The sequence below is a fragment of the Peromyscus leucopus genome, chromosome 23 (genome assembly GCF_004664715.2).
Source record: "Peromyscus leucopus breed LL Stock chromosome 23, UCI_PerLeu_2.1, whole genome shotgun sequence".
Taxonomy (NCBI): Eukaryota; Metazoa; Chordata; class Mammalia; order Rodentia; family Cricetidae; genus Peromyscus; species Peromyscus leucopus.
The window spans coordinates 38,622,225-38,647,421 of NC_051082.1; the positions used below are offsets into that span (position 1 = coordinate 38,622,225).

A 25,197-nucleotide genomic window follows, 5' to 3' on the forward strand; every position below is an offset into this window, starting at 1 on the left:
CAACATCAGCTTCCAGTCTACTGGATGTCCCACTTGGCACTAGAGAATCACCAAGCCGCCTGGCTCCCTCCTCTGCCTGTGTTTCCCTTTTACTGCCTTGGACACCTGCACACCTTTCTTCTCCCTGCTATACAGAAAAACCATCCTTGCAGGATAGAAAACCCCTCCTGAGTATTGCAGAGCTCCCATGTCAACACCACTGAAATCCTATCCATCCCTCTGGATTTTTGTCTCATTAAGTATCAGTCCCTGACAAGTACGCTTTACAGACAGTGTATTAACCTTGGCAGGAAAATCACAAAAAGCTGTATTGAAGCCATGGAGTGGAGCATAGCCCACTGTAAATAATACATAAGGCTGGAATGGAAGACCGATTCCTGTGATTAATGATGGAGCCTGCCACTGGGAGATGCCATCATCAGGGATCTGCTGCTAAAATCAAAGACCCCCAAACTCTCCCTTCTCATCTCAACTTTCTCTTCATTAACCCGGGGAATCTTAACAAGCCCTGAAGAATGAGAACAGGATGAGCAACCGGAGAGAGGTCCGAGGGTCGTGGGTGGCTCCACAGCACAGGGTGGCTGTCGTCCCCTTAATCACAACGCGGTCCTCTGGAGGGTGAACGATGGACGTTCGATCTGAAACAACACAAGTCACAGCCCGATGAAATCACCAGTGTGCAAGTCTGTGCCCTCAGGGGGGATAATGAATTGGTCATCTGACATCAAAGCCTCCGAATTCTCTCTTATCTTGGCAAAACGAGTGTAAATGGAAGCGCTCAGCGATGTTCAAGGAATGGAAAACAAGCCTTTCTGTGTGGCAGCAAAGTCAGTTAACCCGCCCACTCCTAAGTCATCCCAGGTCTCCAAAAGACCTTGTGCAAACACTTAGGGAGTCCCTGCTGCAGGTTAGAGTCTGGGCTCTTTGGAGTGTGTGAGTGTGTGAGTGTGTGTGAGTGTGAGTGTGTGTGTGTGTGTGTGTGTGTGTGTGTGTGTGTGTGCGTGTGTGGTCAATCTTAGGAGCTCTTCCTCTGAAGCTGTCCACCTTGTTTTTTTCTGGCAGGGTCTCTCACTGGCCTGGAACTCATCAAGTAGGGTAGGCTTGCTGGCCAGTGAGCTCCCAGTAGCTGCCTGTCTCTCACTCTCCAGTCATGGGATGACAAGCATGTGCCATCGCTCCCAGCTCTTCTATGTGAGTTCTGAGGATCAAACTCAGGTCCTCGTGGTTGCAAGTTAAGTACTTGACTATCTGTCGCTCTGGCCTAAAGCCTGGATTCTTAAACCAGGGTAGAAGTGGAGGCCTATCATTCAAGTTGCTAGGGAGGCTAAGACAGGAGGATCACATATTCAAGGCCAGCTTGGGATCACAGTTCATGGCCAGCAAATTACAGGGTAAGTTTAAGAGCAGCCTAGGAAACACACTGAGACCCTATTTCTAAAGAAAAAGTAAAAAGAGGGCTGGGGATGTAGCTCAGTGGTCGAGGTCCTAGGTTTAATCCCCGATGTTGTAATGAATACATAAGTAAATAAATAGCATATAAATAAATTGAGATTTTTTGCTAAGATAATTATTGTCTTAAATTTTCTAGTGTCCACACAGCACCTGTGACTCGGGCAGGTTCTTTCATTTGTGCTGATTGATTTAATGATGATTGTCATTACTCCTAATTCTTGAGAGTGAGCATGCATGCCCAAGCCTACTGTGAGCTGCCCAGCCTACTGTGAGCTGCCCAGGACCACAAAGCTGGCAAGAGGCAGGGCCCATTGGCTGCCCCACATCTGAGGATTCCAGAACCCATAGCTACTGCTGCAGATGCCAGCTTCTCCGGAGTCGCCTGTGCTATGCTTGTCACACTCCTGCCGGGGACTCCACTCTGGTGTCATACCCAGAACTAGAACTTGTGAGTCTCGGGGCTGCACTTGAAACCCAGCATGGTGAATTGCCAGCTGTGTGCCAGGAGAGGTTTCTGAGTCTTTGCCTATGAGAGGGCATGCGACTGAGGAGCAGCTTGACTGAGAAGCCTGGATAACTCTACAGGCTGACTTACGGTCACTTAGCTAAGCATGGTCCTAACACTGATCCTCCACAGATCCATGGAACTTTCTGGAGAGTGATCTATGGAGAGCCAGACCTCACATTTTCCTTTTCTACAGGCTTGAAAAATATGAAGCCAACATTTCCCCATGCATCAAATGTGGTTGACTCCAACCTCCAAACATAACAAAACCTCTTTTTTTTTAGTACTTTGCCAATATTGTAGAAATTTAAATAAAAGAAAAACTCTGGCTGTTTTGAGAATATCTAATAAAAAAATTAAAGGGTTATTTGGGGCTGGCGAGATGAATCAGTGATTAAGAGTGCACACTGCTCTTGCAGAGGACCTGAGCTCCATGTCCAGCACCCAGGTGAACTGCCTGTGATTCCAGCTTCAGAGAATTGCAAGCTCCTTCCTGGCTTCTGAGGGCATCTACACTCATGTGATGTGCATACTTCCACTCCCCTAGACATACATGTAATTGAAAAACAGAGTCTTAAAAAATTCCATTAAAAGGGTCATTTATCACAATGTACAGTGGCAACATGAAAAAAATGGCAAATATGAGCAGAAGTGTGTGTGTGTGTGTGTGTGTGTGTGTGTGTGTGTGTGTGTGTGTGGTTCTTTAGAACTGGCTGCATCTTCATATGTTAATGGAGTGAGTTTGAACTTTCTCCCTCACTAGAGACCCTTATGCAGATTGTCAGTGCACACCAGGCTTTTCCATTTGAAAATGAGCTGTTACTAATGTTGCCTGGGGTCACAGGAAGAAAGGATTCTTAGGTATTTTAGCAGCAGTTCTCAACCTGTGGGTCTCGACCCCTCTGGGGTTTGAATGACCCTTTCATAGGGGTCACATGTCAGATATCCTGCATATCAGATATTTACATTATGATTCATAACAGTAGCAAAATTATGGCTATGAAGTAGCAATGAAATAATTTTATGGCTGGGAGGTCACCACAACATGAGGAACTTAAAGGGTCATGGCATCAGGAGGGTTGAGAACCACCACACTAGAGGCAGGACATTTGGTGTTCAGATTGTCACGTTACAGAAAACAATCCTTTCTGTACATCAAGGACCAGTGACCTCCACTGAAGATGACAAAGACTGGAGGGATAAAGATGTCCCTACTGTTGGCTTCTCCTATGTCCCTATTTCATTTATGTAAATGATACTCGATAGTATAGAAACAAGACCTTCTGTTTGTGTGTGTGCATGGGCATGTGTGTGTGCGCACAGAGGCCAGAGGTCAATGTCAGGTGTCTGTCTTAACCACTCTCCCCATTATTTCACAAGACAGAGTCCCTCACTATACCTGGAGCCCCAGGAATCCCCGTGTCTGTTTCTAGAGCACTGGGATTACAAGTGTATGCCTGGTAGGTGCTGGGGATCAAACTCACGCCCTCATGATTGCACGTCAAGACTTTTATTGACTGGCAATCTCCTTAGTCTCCAAAACACTTTCTTTAGGATATCAGTGACCGATTCAATTTTCTTATAAAATTAATCAAAACATTACTTTAGCTATTCTAGCCAACTGGGGATAATAAGTCTACTGATTTTCAAAAGTCGATCTGTTACCGCTCTTGAAATAGTGCCATGGACTCTCTGGATACGTTTCCCAATTATTCTTTCAGAAACAGAAAATTTAATTACTCAACAGATTTCTATAAATTAGCTGTAAAAACAATCATCTTCTTTGAACTGAGTGAGAAAATCTAAGGGGGTACTGACTCCCCCGGACACAGACGACACAGTCACAGAGAATGGTTCTTACTCCATACGGTGAGCGTGGCGGATGCGTTCACAGAGCCCTCGGTATTGGCCGCATAACAGGTGTAGTTGCCAGCATCTTGGATGAAGACGGGGGCTATCCGCAGCCCCCCAGATTCCAGCAGCATGAACCTTGGAATCCGGACAGAGCCACTGGCCAGAATGAGGTTTCCTGAAGGGTAGGAGAGAAAGAGAGTCATTAGAGGTACAGCAGCCGGTGGGGAAGGAAAGGATGGAGCTGCTGGCAAGACAACAATCCAAGCAAAGTGACCGTTCTGTGCACAACATAACTGAAGCGCTTTCCTCATCATCAGCAAGGATCTTGAACAATTCTGATCTGTGTACGGGATCCTTACCTTCGGATGACTGCTTTTCACACTTCCTTCACACCCAGGGCTCATTATCTTCAGGATCCCCAGTGGGCAGAGGGCACTCACTGAGGGCTTATGTAAAGGAGAGCTGTATTTACAGTCATTACTACTTTTAATGCCCACTGACTTTCCTAATTAAAAAAATAAGTATGGGTATATGGCAGTGGTTCCCAACCTTCCTAATGCTGTGACCCTTTAATGCAGTTCCTCATGCTACTTCATAACTGTGATTTTGCTACTGTTGTCAATCATAATGTAAATATCTGTGTTTTCTGATGGTCTTATATGACTCCTAAGGGGTTGCAACCCACAGGTTGAAAACCACGGTCCATGAGGTGTTTGCATGTGTAGATACACATGTGTATGTACAAGTCGTCCATATGTATATGGTGTGAATGTATGTAGAGGCTGTACTTTTTTTTAGACAGGGTTAATGGCTGGGAACTGGGGTTTACCGAATGGGCTAGACTATCTGGCCACCAAGCCCAGGGATCCTCGTGTCTCTGCCTCTTCTGTCACAGGATGACAGCTTTTTACACAGGTACTGGCACCTGAACTCACACCTTCATGCTTGCGTCACAAACATTTTACTGACCAAACCATTCCTCCAGTCCCCAAGTTTTCTAGAAGCCCAGGGTCACCTGTCTCCACGCTGCACCCTGGCTAGATGCCCCTGGCAGAGGCATCCAATAAATGTCATTCAGTTTTCACTGAGTGAATGTATAAGAAGAAAGAACAATGCAGCCAACATTCCAGTGTTTTCCACACCAACCATGCACACCAGCCACGCACACCAGCCACACTGCTGCAGAGCCACCTGCCTCTCTTCCATGTGATCGCAGGTTTGGGAGCCCCAGACACCTCACACCTCAGGACAGCTGTCATCCCGTCAGTGACCCTGGTGTCCACTGGACGCTGGGTGAAGGCAGGAGCAATATCTGTGGAGAGAGGTTAGCAGTGAGCTGCGGTACCATCTCTGAGAAGCCTGCCTAGGAATGCTCACAGGTCTTGCAGGACCAATCAGAGGGAAAGGTACTGTGTCAAAAAACAGGAGTCATTCAGGAGTGGCTCCTACCCTGTGTCACACTACCAGGAATCACCCATTGTTGCTTAGCATCTAAAGGGAAGTGGGTGCCCCTTGCCAAGTTCAAGGGCCCAGAAAGTGTGTTTATCTACAGAAACCAACTGGCTTTGTCCTTTAGGTGACAGACTGTATCAACCATGGGATGACATGTTCACACTTTCCAGGGGCATTCTGAAAGCTGGCATACAGGTTTAAGAACCCCTACCCCACTCCATGGCTTCTTTTCGTTCATGGGGAAAGGCAGGCAGTGCGAGAGCCTCACAGTCCCAAGTAAGAGGAACGAGACAGGCATGTGCTGGAATCAAATGCAGCCCAGGTTCCACTGTTCTCCAGAGCGGCCACACTACTGCAGACCCCCGCCTCTCTTTCACATGACGGGTAGGGGTATCTAGACACCTCATATATACTCCCATTCACCCCTGCAAGGTTATGCTTTCTGTGCTATCTAGCTATAACACAGACCATGTCCCTGAAAGTCTACAGCATCTATTACCAGACCTTTCAGAGAAAAACAAATTAACAAACAATAAACAAACTCAAACTACCTGGTCATTCTGCATCAGAACACCCTGGCCATAGCCGCAAGGTGGCTTTTAGATAATCCTAGTGGATGCAAACTCAAGTTTCTGCCTTAAACACCCAATATTATTGCAACTGCCTGGAGCAAGATTGGTTGCCGGTGCTTTGCAGTGAAGGACAAATATGACTTCTGGGAAGGGTCAATGACAGTGACCTCCTGAGTTTACCAAAATACACACGTACATTTTAATAACTTAGTTGTCCCTGTACACGGTGCAGGGAGACACCAGTCCCGTGCACACACGGCCACACTCCCCAGTGGGGCTCACACCTGCGATATCAGCACGTTGCCTCTGAAGAAAGGGCAAACTTAAAAGGTGCAATTCCATAACCACTAAATTCGACTTCATTTCAGAGGAACAATGTTACGACTGCGGGAGATTAGAAAGAAAACCCACAGATACAGTGAGAACCTGTACTTTAATTTTATTTTTCAAAGACAGGGTGCCAAGGTATTTCTGCTAATGGGATAATAAAAGAAACCCACAAAAGAACTATAATTGTTCAATAAAACTAAAGTATAGAATGAATATTTTTTAAAACAGAGGAAAAAGATCAAAAGACAAAGATTAAGCATGAGCTATATACTGGATAGTCTTTCTGATTCTGTCCAGGGGTGGAAAAATGAAATATTTTTCTACTTGTCTAAAAAGGAAGATTTTCTTTTAAAATAAAGAGCAAGGCTCACAGGTTTGCCTAGGTCATGGTTCACCTTAGCTCAGCCCTCATCACAGGGCTCTCTGTTCCTTCGTCACCTCGGGAGCTGACAGGACGCTACCACCCTGTGTACTGGGCCCAGTATGTTACTCACTGGTCACATCCAGGTAGGTGTGGGTCTGGATCTCTCCTCCTTCATTATTGGCAAAGCACTGGAAGATTCCGGAGTCTTCTGGACTCAGCTTCTGAATGTGCAAGCCTCTGCTGGGGAGCACTCTGTACCTCGGGTTCTGGAGCTTGCTCAGGGGGACAGCATCTTTGTACCACTGGAGGGTGGGGAGAGGGACCCCTGGATAGGAATGGAGGGAAGCGTTACACTCCAGGAGCTCTCTGTAGGAGGGTTAAGGTGAAATGGCTTCAGAGACTCATATGGCAATCTCACACCACAACCAATCATTAGGACACTTCCCTCATCTACACGAAAAAACCCATACTGAGTGTTCTGAAGAGGAAGGAGGCATAAGCAAGGGCCACAACCTCCCAGAGTCTAAACTCATTTAGAAAGATTAACTGTAATTGCCCTTGAGTTTAGGCCAGAGTTGATACCTCTGATTCTGTCCCTACTAGGCAGGCCAATCCAGGGTCACTGGGAGCTTCTATATTGGGTTGATGGAAGTGAGAAGACACACCACCAATGTGGGTGACACTATCCCATGGGCTGGGTTCTCAATTGAATAAAAAGGAGAGAGTGAGCTGAGCACCGGCATTTATCTCTCTTTGTTTCGTGACTGTGGACGCCATGTGACCCATGTGACCATATGCTCCTTATAGCCTGTGTCTCCTTCCCTGCCACAATGGACTGGATCTTCACACTGTGAACCAGTTGTACTTGTCAGGGACTTAGTCACAGCCGTGAAACAGTCACTAATATAGCCGGAAGGTTTAGAGCATGACATCAAAGGCTGTGAAGGTCTGACCGGTTTGTATGTAAAACTCCAGGCAGGCACATGGCAGGGGCTCTGTGGATAGTGTGAGTACTCACTACCACAACCAACAACCAGGCTGCAGGCCACTTCAAATACCTCCTCATCCATGGCGCCCACAGATGCCAGTGACCTTAAGGAAAATCTCTATTACGGGAGGAATGACTAAAAAGCCTTGGAGTTGCCCTAGTTAGAGCAGGTGGGAACATATGTCCACCTTGTGGATACTGAACAAGTTGCTTTGTTCCTAAGATCCACATGAGTGCAGGAAGAAGGGGGTTCAAAAGGCCCTGCACCCCAAGGTACATGGTAGGGTGCTAGATTAGAAGGACTAGGGAACCAGACTCAGACCATCAGACAGGCTCTGACTCCAGAGCCCTGCCTAGTTTCCCCTTTCGGGGTGTGTGTGTGTGTGTGTGTGTGTGTGTGTGTGTGTGTGTGTGTGTGTGTTATCCCAGTGAGAAACAAGGCCTGGCTTCCACGATGGACATGGGTTCCCAAGGATCCTAACCTGGGTGGTACATGGAAGGGACCGCAGGCGGCCTAAGCACCTGCTGTGGACGTCTGAAGCCTTCTCCTCCCGGGCAGTGTCCGTTCACACAGCTCAGGGCTGATGAACAGCGGTGCTGCACTGCCCGGGCAGCCCAGTACTGAGCAGGCAGGGGACACTTGGGCCCTCTGCTGGCAGCTTCTGCGCAGGGCTAGACTCCCTGGAGTCCAAGAAGACCACACCCATCCAGAAAGGGTGAACTAAGTGTGCAAAGAGGCTCTACAGAGAAGCAGCCCAAACCCATGTGACATAACCAACTACAGAAACAAAGTGGGCATGGAAACCTGAGGAGACACTAAGAAAGAGTTAGTTCTAGAGTTTAGGTGCTCTTGTTCCTTAGTTTCCCTAAATAAAAATGAGGGTTTTTTTTTGAGGTGGTGGTGGTGGTGGTGGTGGTGGTGGTGGTGGTGGTGGTGGTGGTGGTGGTGGTTTTGAGACAAAGATCTTGCTACATAGCCCAGGTTGGCCTTGAACTCTTGACCTTCTTGCTTCAGCCTCCTGAGTGCTGGGATTACAGGCACGTGCCTCCAGGCCTGGCACCATAAAATGGATTGAAGTTTTAAAAGGTACATTTTGCCATGATTCTAAAAGGCTTACTGAGACCCCTGACTCAGTCTCCACCTACGTGGGTGTAGAAGGTCCATTTGAATGAATAGAGCTGATGTCGGGAGCATTTCCAGCTGATGTGTGCTCAGGCAGTTTCTTCCCCTTAATTACGTTTCCTGTCACCTCTCATTAAATCAGGACAACTTTTTAAAATCCATTTCAAGGTAAAAGCATACGCAATTCATGTAAAACCTCATAATGGTGATTACATGATGTAGCTCTCACAGGGAACCCCCCACCCCACTCCCCATGCAGTGTGTTTCACTGCCAGAGTTAAGAGAGAGCTGTAAATCACATGATGGGAGAGCAGTGTGGGAAGGCCTGTTCAATACACATTTACAAGTCTATGCTTAACAGTTTGCCCTGCAGAAATTACACAAGAAGAGAGCACTCCCCTGTTGGAGGAAGAATGTCAGGATTGTCATTTATTGAAAAATAATAGTTACTACACGGGAGGGGGAGGGTGTTTCTCCTGGGGGGCAATTTAATGTCAGATGGGACCTGTATGCCCTGCAGTAGGGGAGAACTCCCTCATTTCTACACTGTGAATGCTGCCTAGCTTCTCATGCACAGAGCTGTGCTCTAGAGTCCGCTATGGCGGGAGAAAAGAACAAGGCCACCACAGTACGGAGAAGTGTCTCCACTCAAAATCTGTACCATTCCTCTCTTGTCCTCCTCTGCAGCTGCATGAATGGAGCTAGAACTGAGGAGAATAGAAACACAGCGTGTTTAGAGAGACAGTGATGAGGTGTCCGGAGTGGGGACCAGAGGCTGCAGGCCCTTTGGCGAAGAGCAGGTAGGTATACGTAAACCACTGGGGGGACTACTGGTCAGAGGCGACTCTGCATTTACTGAGAGCTGTTGTGAGCCACAGGGCTCCCATTTCAGAACTGAAGGGTGAGGTGGACATAGCTGAGCACCAGGAGGTGAGGCCTGCTCTAAGTCCTAGGCATTAGCTCTCAGAGGTAGCCAAGTGTCACCGCAGGAGCATAGGCCAAGGCACATGCCGATGGACTGGGTTTTGGACTGTTCTACACTGCCCCATGGTCCCAGTATTTGGTGAGAAGATCCTATATGCCAGCATGTCTTGTTTAATCTTGGAGGCTCCGAACATAATACTTCAGTGTGTCTTCTCTGAAGTAAGGTTTCAATGGTGTAGATAGAGAGATAACCATCTTATGAAACTGGAACACTTTCCAAACTGGTACTGTGAGAGAGAAATCAGTCTGGTCTATTTGTGGAGGTGCATTTAAAGCTCATTAGAAAGCCACAGACAAGCAGGAGGCACTTGTCCCTTGCCTTCCCTAGCTAGCTGCTCACACCTGCTTGCCCAGGTACTCTTGGGTCCTAGGGCTGAAAGGTCACACAGGCAGTCAGCTACACAACTAAGCCTACAACTCAGAAAAGGAGGAAGTCTCCAGCCCCAGGACATACATGAGATAAAAGCTTTTCATCCTGAACCAATTGAATGGGGAATTTAGGGCATTTTCCCCCTGCCTTTTCTGTAGGCTGATGCCAGACTTTGTGAGGTCATACAATAAACTGCTTCACTTTCTCTACTCTGGGTCTCCAGCACTCTCATTATAAAGCAAGGTCATTGTCTCTCACAAAAGCAAGGATTCCCTTCCAGGGCTAAGTGAGTGGAGGAAAACCATGTTTTGATGGCCAGTCTAAACAGACAGGGAAAGAGCCTTTTCACCTTTTCATCTATACAGGTCTTGGTAACGAATTGCCTTGTAAAGCCTGTGTCATGCAAGTGCGTGCGTGTGTGTGTGTGTGTGTGTGTGTGTGTGTGTGTGTGTGTGTGTGTGTGTGTGTGTACAAGGCAGAGGGCAGCATCATGTAACTCCCTGTGTAACCTCATAGTAAAGCCATGGGCAGGGTAATGGGTACAATGAGTCTCAGGAAGGAGGGCACAATGGACCTGTGGAACGGGAGAGCTGCCCCAGAGCTAAAAGAGCAGAAAGGGAGGAAAAGTTCTCATTCAAAAAAAAAAAATAATCAGAATGGGGGCCTGGGATGTGGCTTAGCTGGCAGTGTGCTTGCCTAGCATGTAGGAGTCTCTTGAGTTCCGTCCCCAGCACAGCATAAACCAGATGTGATGGCTCACACCTGTGATCCCAGCACTTTAGAGGTGGACACAGGAGGATCAGGAGCTCATGGTCATCCTTGGCTACCGGCAAGTTTGAGGCCAGGCTAGGTTATATGAGATCCTGTTAATTAATTAATAATAAAAGCACCCTCCTTTTCTTTAGGACAGATGGATGTGATCCCCCAGTCCTTATCTCCTGGTGGATAGAGATGGGTTTCTTGAGAGCCATGGTCTTAGGCCCACATACTCTAGGGAACCCAAGTACCAAAGGGAGTCACAGGGTCTGCTGAGTACCCTGTCTTTTGGGCAGACAACGGGCAAGGGCTTTCTTCTCACTTTCCTCTTTCTTGAGGGTCAATAGATATTACACTATGCCAGCCCTGGATTGATCTACATACAAGGAAGCAAGATCTTCACAATGGTGACTTTCTTCAGAAAGGTGACAGGCTAGTACTGAGTCCCATTGTCCAGTGTTCCCAGTCTTCATGTTCACTGTCCCCCCTGGAAGGTTTTAAAAGCCTCCCTGGATATTCACAGTCATTCACCACGGGTCCCCATCTGGTACTTCCCATACTCACCCATGGCTCGACAGGGGATGTCCACGGTTTCTTCCACTTCAGCTAAAATCCGATTCTCTGGCTCAGCAGTGAAATATGGTGGCTCTTTAAACAAGGAAGAGAGAACGGCCCCTAAGTAAAGGTGTGCTGCAGTCTGAACGTGAAATGCCCTCCCCGGGCACATGCATTTGAACTCTTGATTCCCAGATGGTGGCACTGTGGAGGAAGGCTGTGGGACTTTTAAGAGGTGGGACCCTACTGGAGGAAGTGAGCCCCTGGGGATGGGCCTTGAGGCTCTGTAGCCAGACCCCACTTTCTGTTCACTCTCTGCGTCCATGGTCTGGATGTGATGTGAACAGCCAGCCTTCTGCGCTGGCCGCCATGCCTTCCCTGCCTGTCATCATTTCTTTGCCATCATGATGGACCACATCCTTCTGGAACTGTGAGACAAAAGTAACCTTGCTCCCTTCAGTTGCTTCTGTCGGAACGTTTAATCATAGCAGTGAGAAAGGAACTAACACAAGAAGGATGTCAAGGACCACAATGGTGTCTGTCTGTCTGTCTGTCTGTCTGTCTGTCTGTCTGTCTCTCTCTCTCTCTCTCTCTCTCTCTCTCTCTCTCTCTCTCTCTCTCTCTCGTGTGTACGCACGTGTGCGCGCACGCCAGAGGTCAATGTTAGGTGTATTCAATTGCTCCTCACTTTATTTTTTTGAGACAGGGTCTTCACTCAATCTGAAGCTCACCTGCTTGGCTAGAATGGGATCCTCCTTTCTCACCCTCCTTCACCCTAGCACTACGATTACAGGTGTGCACTGCCTTGCCTGGCCTCTTATTTGAGTAGTGGGGGCTGAACTCAGGTCCTCATGTATGTGTGGCAAGTATTTTATCGACCAAGTCATCCTCCCAGTCCCCAGTCTGAGCTCTTATATATTTTTTTTTCCTAAACACATCATCATCAGTCACTATCACATCCACAAACTCAAACTTGGGGAGCAGCAGGCAAATGTGATTTATATTCTAAGGTTTCAGAAAGCAAATTACCACTCAGGGCGATGGCTACTTCTCAGTTTATGGGCTTGAAATCATGAAATATCTTAATTCACATTTTAGAAAGGGTATCCCAAGAGCTTCATAAAGGTATATTTACAGCACAGTACTTTATAGGCTAGCTTGTTTCCATATCTAAACTAAACACCAACTGTGAAGCATGTTGAATAGCCCCATAACAAGGGGCCAGGCCTATATCAAGGAACAGCGCAGCCTATTAACTTATTTTTTTTTTTAAGTCTTAGCAGTTCTTCGCTATAACATAAATTTAATATGTCGATGGAATGCAAAATAATAGTGCCAACGGGAGGTGGGTGGAGGGTACAGAGACTCTCATCCATCCTTAGCAGGGAGGGAGACTCCTGAGCATTTCTATTCTGTAGACTCGCCCCTTGCGTGGGCAACAGGAAATAGTGGTTGTATTAGACAATGAGTTTCCTTGGAGAGTAAATTGCAATATTTTTCGCAGTTTATTCAGCAGAATCCAGCAGAGGCATGGCCGGGCTCAGGGGCATTAAAGCAGCAGTGCTACTTCATTATCACGATGACAAAGACTCTTGTGTTCACTTTCTGCGCGATAATTAATTTCTGGAGACATCTTCTTTTCATTGTAATAGTGTTAAATGTGGATAATAAGGCCTGGTGTACCTCCTATATTGACTACATCTTTAAAAAAATAGGGTGGGACTGAAAGGGGGCTGCAGAGATGAAAACATACCAGTTCAAAGAAAAGACAAGACCGAAGGTTTCTGAATGGGCAGAAAGTGGGTATCAACTCTGCAATTACTTGGACCTCCAGAGCAGAAGCATCTGCCCCAACTACTCGCCTGTGCCATGGAGACAACTGTGGATTCACTAGACAGAAGCAGAACCCTCCAATATGGGGTCTTGTGTGTATAGACCAGGCCTGGAGACACACACGCCGTTAATATTTAATGCCTTCGCTTTCCTAGCTGGTCTTTGCACACACATATATTTCCTGCTCAACTGTGTCTCTCTAATCAATAATAACGCTAGCAGCACTATTTATGTTCTAACTCCACTGTGGTATAGCCTGTCAAGGACCTTACGCACAGGTCACGGCCCATATTCATCAGTGGATGCTAAAGTCAATAGCTACCATCATGGTCTGATTAAAGGGATGTGAGGGCAAAAGGGGAAAAATTAAGTTAAATATCAACATTTGCTCATGATTAATTACAGTTTCCATTTCCTTAGTCAAACATTCTATTTTTAGGTAACTGCAAAGTTCCAGGCAGTTGCAAAACACAATACAGAAAAAGCTAATGTATCCGTTCCTCAGTTTACCCTGTGGAACTCTGTCCTCTGTATAGGGTAGCAACTATAACTGTCTTCAGCAAAGCATTCCTAACTTCCCCCAGAGACCCTCACATGCCTATTGACATTGCCTAGCAGGAGGAGGAGGCAGGTAAGGTCATTAGACCCTTAACCGAGACTTTAGCCACTCCCTGCAGACCTCCCAGGCATCTGTATGTAATTTTGCCCCAGCTGAACCCTCTCTCCTGGTGGTGGGAGGCGCTAGAGTACAGAGAATGTGGAAAGTTAATCGAAGTAGGGCTTCCATCTGTGTGACCATAGGGACGTGGTCATCTATTCTAGAATGCTTTTTGGTGAGGTGGCTACTTTGGGGTCAACTGTGCTCCTGTAAGTGACCCCAGTATACTTGCAAACTCACTGGTTCTTTAAGCTAGACCTTGTCCTGGTACCCTCCCTGGGGTACAGATCTTGTTTACGTCTTCCTGAGTCTATCTCAACAATCACTCCACTGGTAATGCCTCCTTAAACTAAGTCTGATCACCTCCAGGCTATCATTCATGTGATCAACAGATTTTATCTTCTTTGCTCCTTCATCCTTCTGCTTGTGTGTGCATGCACACGAGTTTAGTTCCATGCACAATAATCGCACATGCAGGGTCATGTGTCCATATTGCATTGGAACAAGGAAAGAATGGTCCTTCATACTGAAGATGCCATCCACCTCTAACCCCCGTGTCCAGCCCAGGGCCAACCACCAATTTTGGTAGTTTTTCATTTCAAGGATGTTATGTGAACAGTTAAGCTGCATGTCACCTTAGAAGTGGCTGTCCTTATGCCCTGTAACTCTCACAAGATGTGTCCAACGGAAGACATACTTGAGAGGATATACCAGTCCCATGGATTCCTAGCACCTCCAGGTTGCCTTCCCCAGTGTGGTGGTTTGAATGAGAATGCTCCTTCCCCCATGAGCTCATATATTTGAATGCTTGATCCCCACTTGATGGAACTGTTTGAGAAGAATGAGGAGGTGTGGCCTTATCAGAGAAGGTGTGTCACTGAGGGCTGGCTTTGAGATTTCAAAAGACTCCCATCACTGCCAATTAGCTTTCTCTGCCTCATCTTTTTAGATGAGGATATAAGTAAGCTCTCAGCTACTCCTCCAGTGCCATGTCTGACTGTCTGCTACCATGTTCCCTGCCATGATGGTCATTAGTCAATGACCTCACCTTCTGAAGTTGAAAGTCCCCCAATAAACTCCTTTCTTTTTTATAAGTTGCTTTGGTCATGGTGTCTTTTCATGGTAATAGAAAATTACCCAGAAACCAGATGCCATTTATAGTTTCAGCTTCCTAGGTGTGTACAGTGGCACCTGGCTAAGGATGGAGACAGAGTCCACAGTGTCCCTGGGGATGGACATGCATGAGGGGATGCCACTTCACCTCAAGTAGAGACCAGGTAGGTGTGATGCGCACCTCACAGCCAGGGATGCTCCAGTTCCCTACTTTACAGCACCTCTCTCACCAGTGTGGGGAAGGGTGGCCAGAGGCACCAGGAAACTTGGTGACCCTTTAGAGCAACAACCTGCTGCATCTCGTTCCTGGAAGCCTGCCAGGTAAGTGAGGTGATAGGCTAGGTGTTAGAGTTGTCACAGTGACGCAGGTTCTTCACGCTTCTTCCCTGTCACACACAAACCCCAATCTCTCTTTGTGGGTCCTTCACATCAACCTAATTCAAAGGGGGCTCTCAAGGGCCCCCCTCACCAATGGCTGCTTGTTTCTATACAGTCTGTGGGGAGGAGGACAGAGTGGGGCAATTACTAGACTTTCAGCTGTGAGGACTTCCAGCTGAGCCAGAGATATACTCTGAGGATGGTCAGCTAAGGCACATGCCTTTTTACCACTTGATCTTCCAAGGGCAACTGGGCGAGCATGCGTCTTGGCAAACGGGAGACTCTTTGAGAGTGAGTGCCCAGTTGGCACAGGCCTGGCCTGGCCTGGTAACTACTGATCACAGGTGCAGTCAATAAAACCAGGGATTGAAGTGGACACTTCCATCTTTAGAAATACAATCAAGACATCAAAAAAGTCTCATGCCCTGGGTGAGACCAGAGCCAAGACAAAGCCAGCATGGGCTGAATGGCCTACAGATAGCCCAGCTGCAGTAATCGGAACCAGAGTTAGGGTCCTCCCTAGGTTGCCCCACACTGAGGCCTTGAATTCCTCTACCCTAGCTCAACAGGGGTTTGATGCACGAGTTCTGGCTTGCAGAGCCAGTCTCAGTGGAGGGGGGCCAAAGCATATCCAGGCTATGCTGTCCAGCCCTCAGGTTTGGTGAAGGACTCAGCCTGAGTCCCAGGCTTATTCTGATTAGTACATTTCCTACAGTGGCTTTCCTTCCCTCTAAGAGGCCCAGCTCTGGTGCTATTCTCTATCTCTGGCTTTAGTCACTGTCCACATTGGGTACCTTGTCCACTGTTAGTGGGCAGAATGGTCCCCAAGGATGTCTACACCTTGGACATTGTGTGTCCTCTGGAACCTGTACATTCTGTATATGACCTGATGAACTCTGCAGGTGAGATAAAGGTCATCAATCTTAAAATGGGCAGATTGGGAGAGCAGGGTTAGCCGAGTGCCGGGTCTAATGGTATGAGCCCTTACAGTGGAGAACTTTTTCCATGAGGAATGAGGAGAGGCAAGAGACATGGCAGAGATTTGCAGACGGAAGGAATGGAGGAAGGGAGGAGAGAGAAGGAAAGGGGTGAGGAGAAGGGAGGGAGGAGAAGGAATGGAAAAAGGAGAAAGACAGATGGTTGGAAGGGGGATGAGGGGAGGAAGGAGGAATTGAGGGCAGAGGGAAGGAGGGAGAGAAACTAGATACCTTTATGTAGGGATATAAACACCAGCTAGGTGCCCAGTGTCCTCTGTGGAATGGCTGCTCCTCTATGGCACTGTATCAGTCACTATGAGTAGCTAGCTTTATTTTAAAATAGAGTATCTGGATTTTACAGTGGTGTGTACAGTGAGTTGGAATAGCTTTGCAAGAAATACAGTTTTCTGTAATGGTCACTGTGGTGGTCAATCTTCTTTGTCAACTTGATTGGCTTTAGAATCACCATGGAAACACACCTCTGGGAGTGTCTATGAGGATATTTCCAGAAATGTTTAACAGAGGAGGGAAGTCCCCTCACCCCCATGGGCGGCACCATTCCCTAGGCTGGGCTAGATAGAAAGGAGAAAGTGAGCTGAGCACCAGCGTCCATCTCTCTGCTTCCTGACTGAGGATGCCATGTGACCAGCTGCCTCAGGCTCCTGCCGCCACACTTTCCCCACCATGTGGGTCCTCCAACTGTGAGCAAAGAAATACCCCTCTTCCTTAAGTTACTGTTGTCAGTTATTTTTATCACCATGATGAGAAAAGTAACTAATACAGTCACTCTCCACTCCTAGTACCGGGGGGTGTGGGAAGCTCTGTGGACACTGGGGTGGGGTGGGGTGGGCACAGAGCAGCTGCAGTTCCTGCAGGACATGCCAGATCTGTCAGTTGTAAGGTGAAGACATATAGCTATCCTCCACAGTGATCCAAGATGCTATAATTGGTGAGAACCACTGCCCTGCTGTCACTTCTGTTGCTGGGATAAGATACCCCGACAAAAAGCGACTTAGGGGAGCTCACGCTTCCAGGTTGCAGTCCATCAGAGCAGGAGGACCAGCGGGAGAGACTTAAAATAGCCAGTTGCATCTTATCTGCAGCCAAAACCAGAAACCACAACTGCATGCATGCTTCGTGCTTAACTTGCTTTCTCCATGGTCTAGGGCTCAAAGTCAAGGAATGGCACTGTCCACTTTCAGGATGAGTCTTCCTACAGTAATTAATTTTATTAACGCAATCCCTCCTAGACAGGCCCACAAGCCAACCTAAGCTAGACAGTCCCCCCCTGAGACTCTTCCCAGGTGATCCTAGACTGTCACGTTGACAGTTAAAGCTAACCATCACCATTAGCATCCTTTCTCCTGAAGAAAACACCAATGCTTCCATGGATATCGAGAGCATCCTGGCTCTCAGTGAGGAAAGAGTGTGATGTGCACACGCTTTAATGTGATGTATACACCCACCAGCAGCACCATGCAGCATAGGCTATGACAGAGTCATGGCAACAGCATGTGAAGCCATCCATTCAGCACTTCTGCAGTGAGCTTGCTTCCTTGCCTCTCCACGGTGTGGGCCAGTGGCTCGTTTACCACCTCTCCACAGTGTGGGCCAGTAGGCTCGTTTACCACCTCTCCATGTCAAAGATTGGAGTCAAGGTCAACAACATCAATGACCCTCATCAAAGCCAGTTACCAGTGCAGTTAGCAGTGAACCCTAATGCCTATGCTTACACCTTCCTGCCACATACCTTGCTCTCATGTGCCAATTGCTACAGAGCACAGCTGAGACTTCTTGCAGTGACTTCTGGGAGATTTTCAAGGGACACCTAGTCTCAATGACAGGTAAGCTTGCCAGACGCTGAAAGGTGGGCATCCAAGGTCAGTCATAGACATCTGCTCAGAGCCTGAGAGGACACATCCAGGTCTAGGGTTTGCCTCCACCAAAGCAGGTCATGGACAATCTCCAGCCTAGAACAGCACTGGCATCACACAGCACAGCAAAGCCCACAGTCTATCAGCAGTTTCATGCATGGGGCTTTTCCTCGATGGCATCGCCAGCACTTCCCACCCACCATGGTAGGCAAAGTTGGTTCCTATTCCTGGAAGATGCCACCATGAAGGAGAAGGTGGTGGCGCAGTGGGAAGTCCTGCACCATGGGGAGGCAGGGGCCATGTATATAGCCAGCTCTGAGTGTTGGAGCAGTGGCATGGTGTCTCAGCAGCTTGGGTCATAGGTCAGGAGGAGAAGAGGCCAGGCCCAGGGACAGCAGGACAACTGAGCAGTGAGGAGGTCGAGGGGCAGGGCTCTGGGTTCTGCAGGGTGGGCGTCAGGTGCCTTCCATTGAGCAGAGCTTACATTGCTGTTTAGACTACAGGAATTGAGCAATCCAACTGGAAGCTGACAGGCAGAGTAAACAGCTGCTGCCGTCTGTCTCGTCTCATCAGTGTGAAATACGTGTAATTGGAAGGCGATTCCTTTCTGTTTTTATTCATCTGCATGCTCATATCAATACCTCTCTGCCCAGCTCTGCTGGTGACAGTCTGGGAGATTGGTCATGCTTTCCCGGGATCCTTCCCTGATGTGGTGGCCAGGCATGGTGACAATCTCTGAGTCCTTTGAATCAACAGAGATACTTTCTCCAGGGTTTTCTCCAGTGTGAGCCAACCACAAAATTCTACCTGTCACAACTTCTAAACAAAAGGGGCTTTAAGTCAGCCTTATCAAGACAGCAAGCATCGGGGCTGAGGGGTGGCTCTGTGGGTAAAGTGGCTGCTGCAGGTTGTGTGGACCTGAGTTTATGTCCTCAGTACGCATGCAAAAAGATGGGGCATGCCACCCTGCCCCTATAACTCTAGCACTGATGGGTGGAGTGGGAGGAGACAGGGTGATCCCTGAAGTTTGGTGGCCAGCCAGTCTAGATGAATTGGTGAGCTGCACGTTCAGTGAGAGACCCCGTCTCAAAAACCAAGGAAGATGATGGGCTGGAGAGATGGCTCAGTGGTTAAGAGTATGTACTGCTCTAGCAGAGGACCCGAGTTCAGTCCCAAGCACCCACCCACATCAGGAGGTTCACACTCGCCTTTGACTCCAGTTCCAGGAGATCTTACATTCTCTTCAGGCTTATGCAGGTAGCTTTACACACACACACACACACACACACACACACACACTACATCTACCTATTTTTTTTTACTCTCAAAAATAAGGTCAAGAGTGACTGAGGAAGATATTTGATGCCAACATATACATGACTGTGTACACACACATACACACATATAAACACAAAAGAATGGAAGTGTCTTCCTGTACCTTTAAAAGTCAGAACATGAGTGATGATGAATGTTAAGCACAAAAACTGATTCTGATATGAATTGGAGATCAAAGTTAGGATGATAGATTTAAATACTTGAGAAAGAAATGGTGATGGAGACAAACATTTGAGTTTAAAGGGAGATAAATTTCCTCCCTTGTTTAAATTACCTTAAAATGTTTTTAACACAATATAGTCCTGTCTGCCAGAGATTTACACATCACAAATTTTAATTTCAGTTCAATCTATAATGCACTGTGCTCCGATGGCCATAGATCAACCTCGATGGAAGTCTCTGCTGAGAGCGGGATGTGGGTTTCACATCCATATCTAACACTGGCAGCTGGAGGAGAGCACAGACCCTTGGGTGGGATCAGCAGTGACTGGTGGCTCTGGTCTGGTCCGAGGCTCAGACTCTCTGACCATCCTTACGACCTCTTCTGGAGGGGGCTGAGAGGCTGTTTTCAACAGAGTCACTCAGAGAGCACAGAGCCCTCTCCTGATGTCTAACGAGCATGAGGATGCTCAGGGCAATGGCCTTCTATGCAACGCTCCTTGATGCTTGCTAATTCCATGGGGATCTATCTGCTTTTTCCTTTCTTATTTTGCAAAATGGCAAACCGCAAGAAGTATTATTGAAGGAGCAATTGTTCTGGGAGGTTTTTTCCCCTCTGTTTTCAATTCCTTTCATTTCAGAAAGGAGATGAGTGAAGTGGCCTTGGAGGTACCCTCCATCAGCAGTGGCTTCCATGGAGGAGTATGGGTCACCTGGACAGCAGCTGCAGTTGTTTTAAGAACAAACTGGTGACCGTGCAGGAAGCTGGGAAAATAAAATGCGGGTGCTTTCCTCCAGTGTAATGTGCCATGTCATAATCTAGCAATAAGCTTACAGATCTCTCAGCCACAGCCCAAGTCATGCTTCTAGGACTGTGCTCTCCCAGTGTTTAGAGAGAGGCGGCTCAGGTGCGTTTCATTTCACCTCCAGCCTGCTCTTTAAAACTACTTCTGTTCTTACCTTTCGGTCCAACCCAAGGTAACAGCCAGCTCTTTCCATCTCCTTCTGAGTCAAGGCCTCATAGGCTGACTTCTGAGCACAGATGGTAAGAGCCAGGGAGACTTAGGGAGAAGCTTGGGGCAAGAGAAAGGCCAAGAGATGCAGGCAATGTCTGAAATGAGGACTGTGCCCTATCTCCACCCTCAAGCTTTATGGTGGCAGGTGGTTATGGTATGAGTGTGAAATGTCCTCCATGGGCTCCTATATTTCAGTGTTTGGTCTCCAGCTGGTGGACACTTTGGACCTTTTGGTGGAGTTTGATTATAGGGTACAGACCTTCAAGGGTTATAGTCCAGCCTGAATTTGGGCTAAGCTCTTAAGAGTTTCAAGGTCCCACCGATAGAGCCAAACCATCCACCATGCCTTCTGCACTACAAGGGACTGTATGCCTTGAAAACTGTAAACCAAAGTTAAGTCTGTCCTGTCCTGAGCTGTTTCTGTCCAGTGTTCTGTCTCAGTAATGAGAAAAGTAACAAGTACAGCTGTGCTCAGAAGTTATGAGGGACACGCCTACTTTGGCTTTTGAAAACAAATGGGATTAACTTGCCATTTAATGCATTCAAAATAAAGTCAGTGGGGGTCCAGTGAGATGGCTCAGCTGTAAAAGGGGGTGCTCAGTCAAGCTGGACCAGCTGACTGTGAGCCCCAGGACACAGGGTGGAAGGAGAGAACTCTTACAGGTTGTCCTCTGTGTTCATCCTGTGGGATGTGAGCACCCCCTCCCCCGACATACATATTCATGTACACAAAAAGAAACAAACACATCACTGTGATTAAAAATAAAAGTCAGTGGGGATGGAGGAGGAGGCTAAATCAGTAACTTGTTCACGGCAGAAGCATGAGGACCTGCTGCACCCACATAAAAAGCCAGGTGCACCAGAAGATCATCTATTATCCCAGCGCTAGGGCTGGAGACAGGTGGGTCCTAGGAGCTGGCTGACCAGCTAGCCAAATTGGCAAGCTCAAGGTCCCAGTAAGAGACCCTGTCTCAAAAAAATAAATTGGAGGGTTGCAGAGGAGAGACACCTGGTGTCCACCTCCAGCTTGAATCTGCATGCAGAGGTGGTACATATGCACAAATACCACAAATACATCAAGTCAGTGGGACGCGTAGCAGTTATCTTGTCTGCCTGGAGAGCTACCCGAGGCTGCAGCCAGCACCACTGCTGGCCTGAGCATTACCTATGATAGAGAGGAAGGCTTTGGCCCTGGCTGGCTCAAATGCGCTTCCACGGAGAGTCGCCTCGCACACGTACAGGCCGGTGTCTGCCGACGTCGGGTTGCTGATGGTGAGGCGCCTCCCATAGCTGTGCAGTCCACTTGTGAGTCGAACTCCGTTTCTCTTCCAGTGCACACTCAGCTCCTCCACAGGCCTGTGAAAGAGTGCAAGGGCATCGGTGACAGTGGTGGTGAATCATGTAGACGGCAATAATAATCATTTCAGGCGTTCAGCATGAGCTTGACAAAGCTAATTCTACCAGGAGCCATGGCGGGTTGAACAATGGACATTTAAAAATCAATCCAGATACAGCTCCACTCCCTCACAGCTCTCCTCAACGAGACATTATGCTCAAGGGCTATTGAGCAAGGATAGCTAATTGCGGCAGCAATGGACCATACATGCTAATGATTCCATTTGCCCAGGAAAAGAATGCTTAAAATAAATACTACTAGAGGACCCACAGCTACATGGGAGGTGTGACCATCTAAACTCCAGCCTGGGAATCCCTTGCCACGTTTTTAGCGCATCTATGTTTTGACTGCATCAGACACATGAGATCAGTTTGGGATTTTCACTGCGGCATCATGTCAAGGCTTAAAGTCCAAGATTTTGAAAGTATTTCAGGGTCTGGGTTTTCAAATGAGGGATGTCTCCCATGTTCCCACATCCAGAGCCCACCCTGTACCTGGCATTGGCTATGCACTCCAAAGTAGTCTCACTGGACCCTGCTACCACACTTCTGTTGCCCGGGGCAACCACGATGACAGGGGCCATGGCTTCATGGGTGCCAGTATCTCCTGTGGCAGAGAAAACAAAACATGCATGAAACTCTCAGAATGGAAGATGGGGTGATTCGGGGAGAACAGAAGAAGGACTAGGCAAAACCACCCTGAGAGGCAACTCAGAACCTCCTGACTTACTAGGATCCCTGGAGAGAGCTGGAGTTTGATGTTTTCACATCGGCCCTGGCCTCTGTCACACTGTAGGTGATGGAGTCTAGGCACAGCCAGTCTTGTCTGACTGCTACCTGTCACCACCGGGTACAATGTGCAGCAGCAAGCTTTCAAGGGCTTGGTATTTTCCAAAGTGCTTCCCTTTATTTATTTTTTTTTCCCCATTGATCTAAGCATTTGCTTATTGAGATCACCTGGCATACCCACCGTGGCAGTTAATCTTAATTGTCAACCTATGAGATTTATAATTACCATGGAAACAAACCACCAGGCCTGCCTGTGAGAGGCTTTCTAGATTAGGTTAGCTGAGATGGGAAGTCCCACCCTGAACGTGAATGGTCCCACCTGTGGGTTGAGATCCGGGGCTGAATACAGAGGAGAAAGTGAGCTGAGCATCCAGCCTGCCTCCTGTCTGTTCCTGTTGCCATGCCTCCCCGCTGTGATGAACGTTCACCCTCAAACCGTGAGTCAGAATCAACCCTTCCGCCCACACACTGTCCGAGTCAGACAGTTTGTCACGGCAAGGAGAAAAGTAACTAACATGCTCTCTGTTTTCTAACTAGAGTAACTGGACAGACACGTCACAGGTTGGGAACTCCACTAGGCACAGAGGTGACTCCCTGGGTGACTGCATTCCGTTATCCACGAGTTCCCGTTCTCTCCCACAGTCACACTCCCCTGAGCTTCTCTGCTACATAAACACCCGCAGTCCATTCTCTGTTTTGTGAGTATCAAACTATAAATAATTTAAGTTCACATTTCTGGAGACAGGGAGGGAAAAGCTTTATGTATTTTTTGCTGTTTTCCCCTAAAATGTAGCTAGTGTCAAAATTAAACTACCCACAGCAACTTTAGTAACTGTCTATTCAGGAGAAATCAAGACCAAACATTTATAGAGCAGGGATTTCAATAGAGGGTGTGGATGTAAGAGGCTGGGAATAAAAACAAATCAGAATGAATGAACGGCAAAAGGCCCTCTGTGGTTCCTCACACAGAGCGGTCAGCACTTAGACAGTTGCGGCTCACAGCCATGGAGAGGGATGGTCAGGGAAAAGAGGGCCCTCTGACCAGGGCAGGTTCCCCCCAGTGCTGTATCTAGGGTGCTTCTTGCTTCACCAAATTGGTGAGCTCTGGTTCAGTGAGAGACCCTGTCTCAAAAATCAGGTGAAGGATGATTAAGGAAGATACTTGGCATTACCTTCTGGTTTCCGCATGCACAGACACATATGTGTATGCACACCTCCCCTCCCCTGACACATGTGCAGAAACATATTGGCACATAACATACACATATATACAAATAACAATAACGAAGTGCTTGGTGCAGGCAGGGCCAGCAAACACATTTTCTTAAACCTATACATTGAGTTCATGATGGGAGATCTATTTTCACAGAACTCTAGGTTCCTGGGGAGCTGGCAGCAGCCCTGGCCTTGCCCAAACTCTGGGCCCCGGAAGTTCCCTCTGGGACTCCCCTGGGGATCTTCTTGCTGACACCCTGCCTTAGAAACGTCAGGAATGGCTTGCCAGACGTCAGGTTGTCATGAGGGCTGGAGTGCACACTAAACGTCCATCTGTAGAGCACCCGCCTTGTCACCTGTGAAAGGTGCTGAGGAGGAGAAGTGACACGGAGCTAATATTTGCAAGTGGTTATGAGGAGTGAAGGAGAGCAGCCGCGGGAGGGAGAGGTCACCGAGCAATGTGCTGGCTTGTCACTAGTCACTGCGCAGCCACCAAGGCAGAGAGGGAGCCCACACGCAGCACTACCTGGGGAAGATGGTCCCAGCTGGAACCTCACTTGTCTGGGCCAGCCAGAGAGACTGAACGTTAGACACCCTTGCACCTGAGCAGAGTAATACCCTCTTTCTTAAGACCTGCTGTGCGGTTTGCAAATGGGCCCAGCTGGGCTTGCTGACTGTTCAATTCCCTCCTAGAAGGAGTTTTCGAGTGAAGAAGGTCATGGGAGCCTCATCTGAGTATTCAGTCACTCCTCTCAGCCAGTTGGATGCAATTCTGTCCTAACTGTATATAGACACAGGGTCTAGGGCTGGGGCAGGTATACAGGCTGAAGAGGATCAGGGGAAGGGAGTTCCAGCTACACAGCCCCAGGGGAGCCTTCATCCATACTGTGTACACACCTTCAGTGTGGATGCTTTAGGTCACCTGAGCTCCTTCCCATGACCCCTCTCCCAAGATCTGTATGCAAGCTCTCAGTGTGAGCTTTGGTGTGCCATTGGGACCTAGGCAGGAAGGTATGGACATTGGCAAATTCCCACCCCCCACCTGGAGAAATATCCCTAAACAGCAGGTGAAGCAGAGGCATCCTTCCATCCTGGGTCCATAAGGATGCAGACCATTTACTGGGCATCTTACTTTAAGTACACATAAATC

General features: G+C 47.9%; 1 protein-coding gene across 1 annotated transcript in view; it reads right to left on the bottom strand.

The window, feature by feature from the left end:
- The window catches only part of Sdk1 (sidekick cell adhesion molecule 1), a 970,573-nt gene that overhangs the window by 262,341 nt on the left and 683,035 nt on the right, over positions 1 to 25,197 (bottom strand). The window contains 7 exon segments of the mRNA XM_028887375.2: positions 536 to 638; positions 3,819 to 3,986; positions 5,007 to 5,123; positions 6,660 to 6,854; positions 11,315 to 11,398; positions 21,814 to 22,004; positions 22,539 to 22,650. Coding sequence (XP_028743208.1) covers positions 536 to 638; positions 3,819 to 3,986; positions 5,007 to 5,123; positions 6,660 to 6,854; positions 11,315 to 11,398; positions 21,814 to 22,004; positions 22,539 to 22,650 — 970 coding nt within the window.